The sequence below is a fragment of the Dermacentor silvarum genome, chromosome 8, assembly GCF_013339745.2.
Source record: "Dermacentor silvarum isolate Dsil-2018 chromosome 8, BIME_Dsil_1.4, whole genome shotgun sequence".
Classification (NCBI taxonomy): Eukaryota; Metazoa; Arthropoda; class Arachnida; order Ixodida; family Ixodidae; genus Dermacentor; species Dermacentor silvarum.
The window spans coordinates 17664842-17680669 of NC_051161.1; the positions used below are offsets into that span (position 1 = coordinate 17664842).

At 48.8% G+C, this 15828-nt stretch overlaps 1 protein-coding gene across 2 annotated transcripts in view; it reads right to left on the reverse strand.

Moving 5' to 3' along the window:
- Positions 1-263: 263 nt before the first annotated feature.
- LOC119460708 (monocarboxylate transporter 8) overlaps positions 264-15828 on the reverse strand; it is a 130899-nt gene continuing 115334 nt past the window's right edge. Inside the window, exons 2-5 of one of the 2 annotated variants that reach the window (XM_037721769.2) lie at positions 9983-10316; positions 7330-7606; positions 4351-4726; positions 274-2322 (exon numbers count right to left, since the gene is read on the reverse strand). In XM_037721769.2, coding sequence (XP_037577697.2) covers positions 1619-2322; positions 4351-4726; positions 7330-7606; positions 9983-10316 — 1691 coding nt within the window. In that variant the 3' untranslated portion in view covers positions 274-1618. Of the gene's footprint in view, positions 2323-4350; positions 4727-7329; positions 7607-9982; positions 10317-15828 lie in introns of both variants that reach the window. The other variant, XM_049673169.1, reaches the window with a different exon arrangement.

Here is a 15828-nt window from a genome sequence, read left to right on the forward strand (position 1 = left end):
TGCGCGCAGATGGCTGGCGCGACCGCTCAACCTCGCTGCGCGAATGTCACTAGGCGGAGCACTGGTTTCTGCGTATTATTCATGTAGCGTGCCAGTCACAGGAAGCCAAACACAAACCTTAGATTCATTTTTTATTAAACACATAAGACGTACTGCACGATAAACTAAGCTTTCATCAAGCAGAGGCACAAATAGAAACTGAGCGGAGTTCGTTTATGGTTTCCTCGACTACGCAAAAATGCTTGAATAACAAAACTTAAACACTTGCGGAACAAGATATGGCTTACCTGACGTCTTCGGGGAATAGAAAGAACCTGGAGTACACCACAGAGCCACGCAAGTGTAATGGTGCCACGACACAGCCGTCTCGTCGCTTGATCCGAGCTCCTCTACCGCACTCGTTTCGTGACACCCCGTAAAAACGGATGGTTCTGAAGTTTCGCATGGTCGGTTTTCTAGTGAAAGCAGAAATTGTCGCTAAAACCAAGGAAAATGCGCACAACACTCAGGAACACGCACAACATGCATGAATGGCTGAGCCAGAAGCGCTGAGCCTTCATCAGCCGTCGCCGCCTCACACGAAATCGACGATAAAACTCAGTTGAGGGAAAGGGAAAGCATTTTCGTTTCTTCCGCGCAACAAAAGTTGTTTTAGTTTATTATTGTATCAGTTATAAAAACACTGCCACAGCAAGCACACTTAACACATTTTAGTTTATATAATTTTATCATTTATATTTTGTTTAAACAGCCGTTCGCGGCAAGGGCGGAACGGAATTCGATAACTAAACTAGCGGTTGCTTGCTGCCGGTTAACAGAAGCCCCTAAGGAGCGAAGCAATCTTTGCACTTTGTGAGTAGCTGTCTGTGTCTTCTTGGTTTCCAGGGCATCGACATCGAGATTCATGCCATCGTCGTCGCCTTGCCAGTTTCGACGTCACCATGCCGCAGTCATCGTCGTTGTCATCGTCGCCATGGCAACATCGTCTTCACCGTACATGCCGTTGTTTACTACCTCTTTGCGAGTTTACAAACGAATTGCTGGCTACTCAGGGGCTGATCAAACAAAAATGCTAGGCAGACAAGTAAAAATCATTAGGTCATCGCCAGGCGAGACACAATCTTTATTCGTTCCACAATGTCAAGAAGGAGGTCGTGACGTCTAACTATTGTCACTTCAATTATGAATCGAAGTGGCAGGAAATATGAAAAAGTACAGGTACTGTACATAGCGATAACAACATTTGGCTTAGCGCCTGGCTGAGCGGAAAGCAAACGACGGCAGTGGTAATTTACATCCTCGTCTTTCGACTTCGCTACGGCCTTGCTGTAGCACAAAAAGAAATCACAGAACAAATATGCAGTATGAGCAGTGTAATTGAGCGCGTTAACTTCGCGTGAGGCCATCGCAGATTATGTAAAGGGCCGTCCTGATGAGCTCGCAGACAGATCATCAAAGGATGATTCGACACCATTCCAAGGCTAAATTCCGCCGATGATTCGTCTCTCCATCGAAATAGAGGTGGCGTATAGTAGAAGCCGGAGTCTCACAAGTGCGCTTGTTTGTTTGACTGTCCACAAGCGCAAGCCAGCCACGCGCTCACACAAGCACACAGCCATTATACCGTACTGGTCACTTCCTCAATAGGCGCCATAGTCGACCGGAAGATAAGTGGCTCGTGCGAGCAGCGCGGTACGTGCATCTTCTTGGGCGACACCACCACAGTTCGGTCTCTGGTATGCACGCACTCACACAGCGGTCCTGCCGTCGCCACACCGCACGCAGCGCACCCGCCGATCTCCGCGACGATCCTCTCGTCAACGACGCGTTCCGAAAGCTGAGGTCCAGCCACGACGTCGCCCACTTCGTCTTCCACGCACTCTGCATCCAGCGCGAGTCCCGCAAGCGCCGGCTGGTCGAGTAAGTCCACAGACGTGGCCCACGACATAGTCCTCTGGTAGCACAGCAACGACCTACGGCAAGTGCACGGGGTGTTGTTGGCTACCACGACGTCACCGGCTTCCGTGGGGCTGGGGCCCTCGAAGCTGCCCTTGTTCGGGCTCTCGCCGCCAACGCTCGGGTGATGGTGGTGGCAGTGGTGAACAGGCCGGACGCACTGGCGCTCGCCACAGCATGACGTGTCGTGCGAGTGGCTGCTGTCCTGACGTTGGCGCTGCTGATGCTGCGCAACGTGGTGGCACAGCAGCGACTCGACTCTGGCGGCCTCTGGCAGGAAGAAGAGGCTCGTGGCGCCCGCGAAAGTGCACGCGGCCGAGAAGTAGAAGCCCGCCTTGGGGTCCTCCTGCGACTTGCTGATGTAACCTGCGTTCGCGTGGACACCCTATCAGAACAACCGTAGCTCTGTGCGAGTTCCGTTTCTTACAAAGGTCGCCATGAACAGATAAAGAAATGCGAGCATGGGAATCCTCAACTTGAAGCGAACGTTTAGACAAAGAATTTGGCTTCGTCAGGGCAACAACTAATTTCTTTGGCAAGGGGTGCTGTACTGAACATCGTCAAATTCCGCAATATTGTCAAATTATGCTATGGTGGCATTTTGAGCCAACCAGAGAGGCCTTAGCACAAGTCTGGGCCAATCAGAGCCGACAAGATGGCAAATTCAACAACGTCCAGATGAGACCTCAAGGTTTATCAAGCTTCCTCTCCCACGATGTTGAGAAGCCCATAAGTGGCGTAAATATATAACTGGCTAATGCCATGGTGTTGGCGCTCTGTTGCAAGCCTCAAGCCTGAAATAGCTCGGGCAAAAAATGGTAAACCGCTCAACGAACTTGACGAGCTGGAAAATGAAAGAACAGCTTCACAGGTGTGGTCATACGTAGTATTGTGCAGCAGCAGACGTTTGCGCCTAAAAGAAAATCGCAGAGTGAAGCATTTCATGGTTCAAACAACTTGCAGAGGATTTAGTGCTTAACACACGATGTATGAAATACGTGAACGTTATCTGGACAAACTTCTTCACGCCCTTGGATTCGTGAAGTACAAGATATATGTAAGCATAGGTTTTCAAAAAAAGAAAAAAAAATATCGCAGATCGCTGCATTTCTTGCACGGTTTTGCAAAAGGGATGAAAATTTCAAATGAACTGTTTACAGTGTTTACAGCTCGGTTTTGGCTTTGTAGACCGCTGTGGGCTATTTTATCCATGAATTTGCCCAACAAGAAGCACATAGTGTAAAACGATTTCACCTATGCCGGAACCAATGGCAATACAACCCAGGTTTTACGAGTGAAAGTGGGAGCTAGCGCATATCGGTATATAATCGGGCAACTGAACATTTATGCCGCAACCGTGTGACCAGTGCACAGTTATTTGACAATAGAGGCGCCTGCTGATGCCTGTCGATTTTGGAAATTATGCATGGCTCCCTGTGCGCGCTTAGTCAGCGTTCTCTCTTTCCTTCTTTACCTCCGGTCGCTGGTTCATTTTCCTGCAGCGGCGGCAGCATTTCGATTGGGGCGGAATGCAACAACGCTCCTGTACCATGCTTCGAATGCATCGTAACGAGCCCCAGCTGGTGAAATTTCACTACGGCATCACTGATTACCTACTGCGCAGCTTCGGGGTCGTTAAACTCCAGAATTTGCTAAAGGGAAACTTTCTTAGCGAACCCTCGCGTACCTTGCTGACCATGGCTACTACCACTGCTCTCATGCCAAATAGCTTACACACATGCAGGCACTCATATAGAGCAGACAATCGGCTTATACCGCCATCTGCTCTACCCGTACAGATGTACCGGTTACCAACTGGGGTATCTACAGAATTACGCGGTAAAACAACGAACTGCATCTAAATATCATCAGTGCAACAAATATATGCCTTCATGCGCATAACTCCTTTATTAACGCGAAGCTTCCTACGCCTTCTTCACTGTGGTTCGACTTCTTACCGAGTAAAGTGGACCGGTTCTGGAGACAGCGCTATATTAAACATGGCTGAACCCGGAGATGGCACAACGAAAAGTGAGCCGATCCCGGACGCAGTGTAATCCGCGGTCGCGTGGATCACGTCATTCACGTGGTGAGAGTTCCCGCGTCTTGCTGATTTGCCAGCCGGCACGTAAGCGCTATGCAATAAAACGCATTGCAGAAGATGAACAGTTTTATATTATTTCATATTTCCCCGCTTCACATAGATTACAAAATGTACGTTGTATCTTTTTTTATTATTTCTTAGCCACCCTTCTCGTGTGTAAGCTACAGCAAAGTGGACGTGCGTTTGGCTGACGTCATCGGTGCGTTTCATTCCTTTGTATCTCTCTTGTTTTCACATTAGCCGGGAATTTCTCAATGATTGACAGCACCAAAGGACAGAAATTAACGTACCTGTAACGGGCACTCCTACTAAAACCGGCAGGCACTGCGCCCACTGGACGAAACCCCAGGCGCGGCCAAAGTGCCTGGCCCTCAGCCGCTCGAAGACGAGCATGCGCAGCGCGTAGGCCACTCCGCCGGCGCTGGCACCGTACACGGCCGCGAACAGCGCGTAGCCGGCGAAACCGTTCAGCGCTCCGAGTGCCAGCATGGCCAGGCCGGCGCCCAGCAGGGACAGCTGGCACAGGCAACGACGGCTGAGCGCGCACTCCGTCGGACGCCGCAACAGCAGCAATCCAGCGACGCCAGTTCCGCCCGCAGTTGCGAGACCGAGGAGGGCCTGCAGCACCCACGCTCCTTGGACGCCCTCGGCTGCGCTCAATGGTACCTGATCGGTGAAAATGGAAGAAGAAAGGTTAATAAATAGGAAAATGGCTACACGCATCAGTAAAAGTTGCCCCAGCATCAAATTACAAAAGAGGGAAAATACTTTTTACTGGAAGAAACACGAGCAACACCTAAAAATACACTAGGAAATGCACTGCTGCCCAATTTGAAGAGGATTTGTTAGGGTGAGCCACAGAGAGACGGGCGAGCGGTCTGCCTGCGCAGCGTGAGTACGGGCATGGCTCTTACGCCGTCGAGATGGGTGCTCTTTAGCAAAAGAAAAAAGGCACAAGGGCAGTTAAGGACTGCTGTGTAAGATGCAGCAGCGGATCACGAGCCGACACTTTCCACCTCGTGTAGGATTGCCCAGCACTCACGAGGCATCGACAGAGAAGCGTTCAGAAGCTTCCTGCATCGCTATACGGCCGGGAATATTGCAGCCATGGATAAGGCCAAGCGGGGATCCGGAGCACCGAAAACGTATCTTGCACTCCCTCATGGTATATCTCCAAGAAGCACAGCTGCTCATGGACTTTTAGCTGAAGTCCCATTTCACAGTATCCCATCCTTTTACCCTTGCTCCCCAGATGGTAACAACCAAGAATTAAGGGAGGTCGTACCCCTGAATAGGAAATAAAACATTTTACCAACGTTACAAGCTAATTCCTCTCAGTCATTTTCTTGACATCTCGCAAGAGCAGAGGTGAGTTTTAGATGCGAAGCAGCTTATGGCGGGGGCTTTGTCCGTCCTTCCGTCCTGCGGCGTCCCACATGGATATGGAGTAATTTTTTTTTCTTTTTCGATATGTAAATCTTTCAGGAAGTATGTTTTGGAGCGTTGAGGCAGTGTGGGCAGGTGCAGTGGCATTTTTCGAAGCTTCTACTGAGCTCTTAAGGTTGTCACCAAGATGCTATAGTGAGTGGCGTGCAACGTGGGGCGGGACACCACAAAAAGGTTTTTGTCAATGAAAACAGTACGTGTGTTAGTTATCTCGTGAGACTTATGACGCTGTCGTCATACGGGCAAATGCACAGCGAAAAAGTATTTTGTCAATGTGTGTTTGCCCGTTCGTGGCATCGCAGTAAATTTTAATACACTGATAATTGCAGACGCGAACCCTGTCTCGCAAATTCCATATGTATTTATATATATAGTGAGTCTAGAAGCCGGCGAGATCGATAAGCGCACCATCATTCATTGGCGCATAGTTATAGGATGGCAGGCTAGACCAACGGTGACACAAAATCCTGGGAAAGCGCGACAGGTACTGTTTGCGCCGTTCAGCGCACATATAAACATTAGCCCGCCCACATTTTATTGCGATAGCAATTATATGGACACTTCAACCCTATTTCTGCCGTCGCCGTCGCCGTGAGGTTCCGTATAAAGTCCAAGGGCGATAAAATCGTCGCCGCGCACCGTATGCGCGATTGAAAGCGCGCGGGGGACGCGCGCTATCACGGAGAGCGAACACACGGCGGAAAGCAAACGCGACCTTCGTCGCGCGAAAGGCCGTGGGTGTATGGGAGTGAGGGAGGCGGGGCGACGCTGTGCTGCGGCACCAAATGCGTATCTTGCAACCGGGCGCAAGGGGAACTGGCCACTCAATCTCCAACGCGAAAGCAAGAAAGCGGAAAGGCAGCGCAAGGGAGGGAGGGGGGGGGGCACCTTCTACTCTGCCAACAACTGGGCTTGTACTTTGCCGGCTTGTGGCGCTCGCCCGCACCGTCTCTTATCTCCACACGGCTCTGACCTTTGTATGCGCTGTGCATTCGCCGCTCAGTTTCCGTTTAAGCGATAGACCGCACGAACCTTCGCCCGCTGCGGCGGCTGCGGTTGCTGCCAGCGTTTTGACAGTCGTTGTCTGCGGTCATTCAGTGTGATCTATTCATGTGTGCTTGTGCGCGCTCACACCACGCTTGTTAATTCAGTTAGTAAGCGAATGTGTCCAAGTTTATGCAGCCGATAAAACTACTATCTCAACTCCGAATAGCTCACTACTAATTTGCTATCGCAATTGATGCTTCGCCTTTCGGGCGAAACAGCGAGATTTTCCAACCATAATTCAGTAAATGATGCGCTCACATTCGGCTTATGACGGTCACAAAGCCACCGTTATGTGGGCGTGAGGGCGGATAGCGTCGTACAGTCGAATTATTAAACCCCAAATGCGAACAATGTTACGTGTGAAAAGACACACACGAAAGAGGCTATTTACACTGTATTTACACTGGAACCAAACAGCCAGGCCGACACTCTCTCGCGCCAAAAGCCCAGACACACTTCATCGTCTTTATCGCGGCGGCTCGTCTCTTGAGCATCTCTCGATGATATCGTAATACTATATAGATGGTTTGCATTGACGTCATCGTGACAACACGAAAGTAACAGCACGAAGGGCGCTTCTTGCGCCGAGCGAGAAGTTGATAACAGTGATAATCCGGTGCAAAATGGTCACCTTCAAGAAGCCAAACAGTGATCTACGCGTGATGAAATAGTGCGCTGACGTCATCACGACCGCAGTGTTCGAGTACTAGCACGGTGCTAGACTTCATCCGTGACGTCAAGTTAAAACTATCCCTACGCGGCGTGTAGGTGCTTACGAGGCAGAAGAAGGGGGTGTAGAGTCCAGCTGCTGCGAGAGCTGCGGTTACCATGACGACTCTCAGCGTGCGCGTACGGAGAGCGGCGAAATCGAAGAAGGGCGGCTTCTCGGTGCGCGGTCTCTTCTCCTTGATCTTGCGCCGCTGGTTCTTGAGGTGCAGGATGGCGCGACGTTGCGGGTGGTACAGGGACGCCGACCGGTAGAAGGCACCGAGCACGAAATTCAGGGACACCAGGCCCGTTGCGGCCTGAAGGCCATGGCGCCAGCCCAGGGACCTGCACTCCCAAGAAGAAGCACAAGCGCATAAGTGTACCTTTCCGGGGATTTTCGCAAACTCTGAAGCGCATAATGCATGGACGCAAAGAAATACTGAAGACACTATATAGACCAACACCAAGGCATGTTGAGAAAACACGTTTTGGTGTGCCTTCAGTGCATCAGCTTGCGTTTTGAGTGCTGCAGTGTTTTCGAAGTATCACTATACCCGCAAGCCCAACCATTCGTTTCCGGGAAAGTCATTCCATCAAGTTGGAGAACCAGGATGTTAGCAGGTAGAAGAGGGAGGTCACGAATTATATTCGACAACTCGGAAGCACAGGTACACTGATTGAGTAAATTCATGAAAGAGGCGGTTGGGCATACATTTTAAGGTAGCACGAAACACTTTTCTTCAACCGCGAAGTGCTTTTTTTTTCTGAGAAATATGTTTACGAATGTCAATTTTACTTTTCAGTTTATTAGAATATGTAACCGGATGAGCAAACTCCCCAACTGAACGTCAGTATTAACCCACGTGCTGTGTTTTTTTTTTTTTTTTTTTTTTTTTTTTTGTAATGACTTGAAAGCAGAGAGAAAAATGAACGGTGTTTGCAGAGCGGAGAGGTAAACACTGCGAACGGTCATCACTCGAGTATAAAGCCCCGCCCCAAACTGCAAAAGCACTTCTCTTATAAGCACACTAAACAGCGTACTATAGTACACGCTAGAAAACAAAAAAGCAAGACTGCTGCGTGCCCAAATAAACAATTCTGATCTTTCGCACGTGCGTGAGGAGACCTTGTGGTCAAAATGAAGCTGTATCCCCTGCGTCCACGATTAAGCAGTACTCAGAGGCTATCCCTAACACGGTAGTATAGGCGTGCCTAGCGCTTACTAGAAGCTTACAAAATGCACAATACACCTAACACGACAAAAAAAATAGTTAAAAATGAACGCGTCCACTGCAGAGCTCCGCTTAGCTAACTCTTTCAGGCCATTTCGCGTGTGTATATAGTTTCAAACCACTGCGGCACTTACTTTGTTTCAGCCTCGCCGCTGGTTGACGCCCGAGAGAATTCAGCGCTCGGGGAACCAGATAAGCGCTTTCCCTCCCGGCCGTCAACGAGTGGTCATTTTTAAAGCGCGCGGGAAGCGACGATTCCATTAGCGAGTCCGCTACGTCCGTCCGGTCCACGCCCTTATGATGCAGGAACGTGCTGCTGAAACGAATCTGATACGGCGCGGCGGGTTTCCAGAAACGCGAACATTAATATATTTTTTTTCGGCTGCAGAAAGGCTGCTGAGTGATCACGTTAACAAGGCGCTGGCTGCCGCACGCGTCGTCATGCTCTGAAGCTCAAACAACGACCGGGGGACGTGCCTGGCTGTATACACGGGGACGTTGAAGTGTGGCAACTAATGTGACACGTTTCCAGGCCACAGCGCGCATTGCCGCTGGACAGTTTGGTTCCACCAGGAGAGACTCGAGAGTTTTAAAAAGGTTGGAAGGGGTAACGGCAGCAGTTCTAAGACACCAGCTTAAGCACACAGCAGGCAGAATGCATTAACGTCCTCAAATCCGCCATATTTTTGTATAGCCAGCCCGGTGAAAAGCAGCGCTTTATCTCAATCCGCTTATATCCAGCAGCACAGCGGAAACAGTGAATATAGGACTACAAAATGGAGTAGGGTGACGTCACGTGAACACTCCCTATAAGCGTGACGTCTTATCTCTCTCTTCATCCTCTTTATGTTCTCTCTTTGTTCAGGCAAGACCGCTTGTCTCCGTGTTTCCACATTACTTGCTACTGTGTCGGCGTTCTCATGTGGGGGAAACGAGACACCGCTCTCAACGGCTTTTTTTTTTTCTTTTTTGACAGACCATGTGTTGCTCTGGGACGACAAACCACACTGATCAATCCGTTCCGTCAGAGCAAAGAACACATTTCGCTCTGTTTAATAGCGCTGCATAGTAAGCGGTGCTTCATGAACGCGCTATAAGCACCAGCTCCCCAGTGCGATTAGTAGTACAACTTACGTCACATTTCAACGACCTTTCCTTCTGGGACTTTCCTTCTGGCACGTATTGTTTTCCGAGATATCGGTTCCGTGTATATCTAATACAAAGCAGGCATATCCGTTTCGCTGCTTCTTCAACTACCTCTAGGAGCATTTCGCTATAATACAGCACATTCAGGATGGTATTCATTTGGGCAGGTTGGTACATAACTATGGGTGGGTGCACAGTGCAATAAAAAAAGGTAAAAAAGAAAACGGGACACAGCAAAAGCGACACGTCGCTACAGCGCTACAGGTCAATAATAGTCATAGACACCTATAGCACAGATGTGAGCAGAAATTGGCATCATAAGTTATGAACAACATCGCCGCACCCGAGCACCGAGTGAAAGAACGCTGCCATGGCCGCCGTGCCCAGTCCGGAACCAGCACATGCGACCACCTCAGCGCAGTGGCGGCGTCGCTTGAAGTATTGACCGAGCACCAGGCTCCCGGCGTCTCGTGCCATGCCCAGGCCCAAGCCCAGCACCAGGCCCTGGCTGAACAGGCCTTGGTGCAACTGCGATGCGAACGATGAGAATAGGCAGCCCAATGCCGCCACCAGGCCGCCCAAGACTGCCGTGAGGCGGACGCTCTTGCGTCGACACCAGGCCACGACCACTGGAGACACGAACAGCGAAGAGGCTAGTGACGCAGAGCCCAGCCATGCTGCAACGGAGAGAAAAAATTCATGAGCCCTTCCACTCTGTGAAGGTGGATGACCAGCGAAACTGTTTAGCGCACGACACAGAGGTAACACAAAATTTTGAACAAAGTTACGGACATATTTATTGTTCTGATCGGTGGTCATCGTGACGATAGGTATACGCACACACATTCGCGTATTACCCTTGTTATTAAATCTGTCCGTCACGTAAGACAATGAATGGCTCATACCCCCTTAAGCAATGGCTCTTATTCCAGTAAACGCAGCCTCCCCATTACGACGACAGAAGAGAAGTGAAATGCTACGCTGGAGTGATGAGCGGCAACGGAGCCAGCTATGGAAGAAGATCACGACGACGAACGCGTGAGCAGTGGCACGAGCGCGCTCGTGCGGTTGCGCCGAGAGGCACCAACCCTTTCCCCTTGGTCGCCTTATCAGGCGCACACTAAGTCACACACTACGTCATACATTCACAGAGACACATCGTTTTAGACACAGGTGGCCATTAAACCGAGCTCCGACGCGAGCGGCGATATGCGTTTGCTTTTGTTGTTGGCTCTTTCCCTCTTACTTTTTAGGGGGGGGGGGGGGGGGGGGAAGCTTTGCCTCGAGGACGCCATAAAATTCCGAATCCTAGCCATGGACAGCTTCGTGGTAAGATGAGACAACTAAGTAAGGTACAGCACCGGGGCGGCACATTTAAAATTGACGTCAGAGCTTGAAGTTGTCAAATATGGGTCATAAAAAGCGTTAATCAAACGAGGAACAAAACAACACAGATAATGCAATCATTGTGCTGCCTTTAGAAAGCCTGCTTTGTCCCTCTTTTGATTCACGCTTTTTATTGCGATAGCAATTATATGGACACTTCAACCGGATTTCTGCCGTCGGCGTCGCCGTCGCCGTGAGGTTCCATATAGAGAAAATCCTCGCCGCGCGCCGTATGCCTGAGCGGAAGCGTGCGGGGACGCGCGCTATCACGGAGAGCGAACGCACTTCATCTCCCACGCGCAAGCAAGGAAGCGGGAAGCCAGCGCCGGAGGGAGCGGGGGGGGGGGGGGGGGGCACTTCTACTCTGCCAACAACCGCGCTCGTCGCTCGCCCGCACCGTCTCTTATCTCCACACGGCTCTGACCTTTGTATGCGCTGTGCATTCGCCGCTCAGTTTCCGTTGAAGCGATGACCGCACGTACCTTCGCCCGCTGCGGCGTATGCGCTTGCTGCCAGCGTTTTGACAGTCGTTGTCTGCAGTCATTCAGTGTGATCTATTCATGTTTGTTTGTGCGCGCCCACACGACGCTTGTTCATTCAGTTAGTAATAGTCGGACCACATTTTCCAACGCACGCTCCACATGCAATGCTGCCCGGATCGGCAGTGCAGCGCTACAGGTGTGTCCCTTCGCACGCGCTGCCCACGGGATGCGCTTCTCATCAACACCACCGTTTCACACGCGCCTTCTCGTGGTCATCGAGTCTCTCTTCATGTCGGTCTACTTACGCCGCAGCACACCTGCATACTTAATCAGCTCATGTTTGCTACAATTCATATGGCTACCAAAGCCGCTCACCTTACTTCGTATGACATTGCTGTGTTGCTATCGTATTCATTGCTTCGCCCTTAGGGCGAAACTGTGACATTTTTTTTTTCAAGAATAATTCGCATATTTACAAAGCATATCCCGTACACGTATGTTTTGTGCAGGCGATGACAATTCCATTAGCAGGTTATCATAGGACGTCGTCCAAGCGGTACCGTACACTGCCTATAGAAGGCATCTTATTAAGTACAAAAGAGCGGACTTGAACTAAGAAATAGAACAAGGTAATACATGCGACGACATGGAACAGCCCTTGCCGTTTCGAGCGACATTCGTTTTCGCTAGGGCATGTCGTAGAAACCCGAGGTATATTCATCGATCTTCATGATGCCAGCCGCGTAGGTGCTTCAGTCATGTGGAAACGCATCACGTGACAAGGTCGGTTGTACCTGATAAAATATTACCAGGTTCAAGCATTTCGCCGTCGACGCCACAGCACGTAACGTTTGAAATCGATTCTGCCGTCCTTTGCTCAAGCGGTGCTTGTACGATACACCCACATGCAGAGTTCTAGTAAACTGCACGGTTCGGAGGAAAGATGAAAAGGAAGCGTAGTCTTGCTGCAACAACATGGCGTCGTCAAACAGATGCGGCGGCATTGCCATCAGATTTCGCTCAGGCAAAAGAGGGATTCTCTGCCTGGCCAAGGCGAACTAAACAAGATTGAAGAATGAGTAAGTTTATGTAAAAATATATAAAAATACAAAAGCAGGAAATCGCCTTAAGACGGACACGAGCAAAGGCAAGCACAACCTTCTGTTTTACATATATTCCATTTGGACAAATGATATTGCCATCAATGTAGACTGTCATATTACTGCGCACGCCGAAAAACAGACGGATGAGCAGACTTCAATTGCTTATTGGGCGATCTTCTGCCCGTGGAGAAAGTAAAGCAACGCTGAACTTGCAAGAAAGTGGTGATCACTGTCGGCGGTCGTTGAATCGAATGGCACTGCTCGAGCCAGTGGGCAAAGTACACATGCGTCGTCGTGCATGAGAGAGCAGTCGGTAATGCTCGCGTCCATTCGAGAATGTAATTTAGTATTCGTGACGCATGTACTACGAGCTGATTATGGCGAGCCCGCTTTGCTTTTGAAGAAACGACGGCAGCAGGAATGCTCGGATACGACAGGAGCGTCTTGCGCGAGGGGGAAGCATGACAACGCGATTAACAGGCAGGAGCTGACAAGAACGATAAAAAAGATAACAAAGAAAAAGTGGCAACATTTAAGATGCATCATGAAATGACTGCATATATCTCCTGAGGGCACCAATGCAGTCCCAGTATTATCACGCTGATTTATTATTCATGTTTCCCTTCGTCGCAAAGGAAGCTGTTATCGTAATCTGCTGAACTGAAATGAGGCTTTGTGCAGGTGAGCTAAAAAAACAAACAAGAAAAGGCGTAGGTCTTGTAAAAAAAAAATGGATTAGAAAATTTCATATACACATTGCAAGCTGTGTCTTACCACGTTATATTTAGTCAATTCAATGCTTGTTATTGTTACATGTACAGCTGGTCCTAAATGCAGGCTAGAACACAAACGAGGAAAACTTATACGAGGAAAATGACTTAACTACGTAGACAATATCTCTGATATTGTTTCTAGTCATACCAATGACTTCTCTTTGATGCGAGTCGGCTAAGTGAGAGCTATAAGGTCCTCTAAAAAAAAACAATCCGTCCATGATTGGCCAGCTCATTACGCGATTGCGTTGAAGAGCGAAATCCCGGTATTCGAGCGCCCGTTCAAATTTTTTTTCTCCCACCAATTTTTTTTCTGATGCTGAGATTTCAGACTTACCACCATCTGCCTAGAGCCACAAGGCTGGTTTCCCGGAAGGCTCAAGCAAAAACACACGTATCAAGGAATTCCTGGTCTGTAGAACATTTTCACTGCTTTCGGCGAAGTCAAGAAGAAGACGTTAGATCCTTGGTTGTTGTGGTATTGTGGCAGTTCTGGTACTGTGGTACAAGGTAATAAAAAAAAAAGGAACTAAGGGAACGAAGGCCTCAGTGTAAGTCTGCAGAAAATGAACGTTGGCAGTACTTGTAGTGTTTTACTTGCCTTCCGCTACTTTTATTGTTACATTGTTTCGTTTTAATAACAGAGAACAAAGAGTTAACGGGACATTCATGACAGTAAAATGAATTCTTGCTCAAGAAAAGTTTTTTCTTCTTTTTTCCCAGACAGGAATAGGCAAAGTGGAAGTAAACAGTACAGGAAGCAACCCCTGACACCGCTGCGGTTTTTGAACTGCAGTTGAGCTGAATAAAGAAATCTTCTGAGACAAAACATGCTGGCTTGCGATTATTACAAGTGCAGTGTCTCTACCGCCAGAGTTAAGCTCTTTACACAGTCTTTCCGCATCAGATAAAGATGTGTCTAGACGAAATTTGATTCGATTTTACCAAGTTTTCAGCAGACTAAAAGCATTGGCGCTGTTAACTTTATCGGCACTTAAATACGAACCTCAGCCTCTTCCTCCTCAAACGACTGCAGCTTCACTACTAAAATTTGCATGCAGTTTGAAACAGTGATACGGCGAATGCGAGTCGCTATGAACAAAATGAAGCCAAAAGAAGGCATAAAATCCCCATCGCCGACTGTAGTTTAGAAACTCAATGCGTGACTTCTTTCGACCTACTACCACGCGTGGATTCATCGGGTAGCTCGCACACCCAGGTTGTCAGAGAGCTAGATTTGTGCCCAGGCACAGACCATTTTACGACATACTTTCAAGAAAAAGAAACGCAAAATAAAAAGGCGGAAATGCTTCAGGCACGGTTTGGTTTTGTGCATGCGCGAAGTAAATTTAAAGCTGTGTGAGCGTTACAGCGGAGAAACATATCTTTTGTCACTTGTTCCACTTATTCCCCCCTTCCTGCCGAAGTGTTGCTCTTCCAGGCAGCCATAAAAGCAAGCTCATGAAAGACGCGTGTCGGACTTTGTTTTTATCTTTTTAGTGGGTTCTAATTCTTCAGCGTTTTCTTATTACTTATATATATATTTGCTAGATATACTCTTTCATCAACGCCTACATTGAAACGAGACGTTGAAGGATGTTTCGGCTTAATTTTCTGTCTTCGCATTCAAATTCAGCGGATGAAGATGTACCGGAATAGCGTCGCTTCCCGAAGATTTCTGTTCTCAGCTTACTAACAGGCATAGAATAAGACACCTAAACTTAAGACTGTTTGAAATATGAGCCGATGTCAATCAGCTCATGATACGAGCTGCACGACGTATAGTCTTAGCGGCTGATATCGCGGACAAGCTGGCTCTAATTCGGAAACCAAAAAGCCACAACTTGTATTGATGAGCAAAACGAGAACAAGGTGAAAGCAGGAGCCAACGTTTCTACAACTCGACTTGTCTTCTTCAAGGCAAGTCCACTTGTCGAAGCGTTGGCTCCCGCTTTCACCGTGTTCTCGTGTTGCTCATCGTCCTGAATTTCCATCTCCCGCATTCCCTGTGTTTTCCCTAGATAACTTGTACTGTTACTCTCTAACACTTCACATCACGTCCGAACGTTTGTAGCTCTTTTTTAAAGGAACGCTTACAAAAAAAAAAAATAGAGAGAGAGAATCTGAGCAACGGCGCAGATGCAGACATCCAGTCGACCATCATTTATCCCTCCCGTCACATAAACGATGAGGCAGTCGACGCATCCCACTTCCCACAGATTTTCCAGACTACCGTAAGCGATCGATATTGTCATACCGACAGAGCCCAGCTCAGCTTTAAGACCTCAACGGACTGCTCAGGCCACACCTCCTACGCCCGAAAGCCCAATTTTGACTCGCAACTTCGAAGAGGAGAGCATTATGCTCTTCTTACGCTGTTCACTTATTGGCTTAAGGTCTGTCAACGAATCCCTAAAAACGTTTCTTGTACAAGTGAACCAAAGA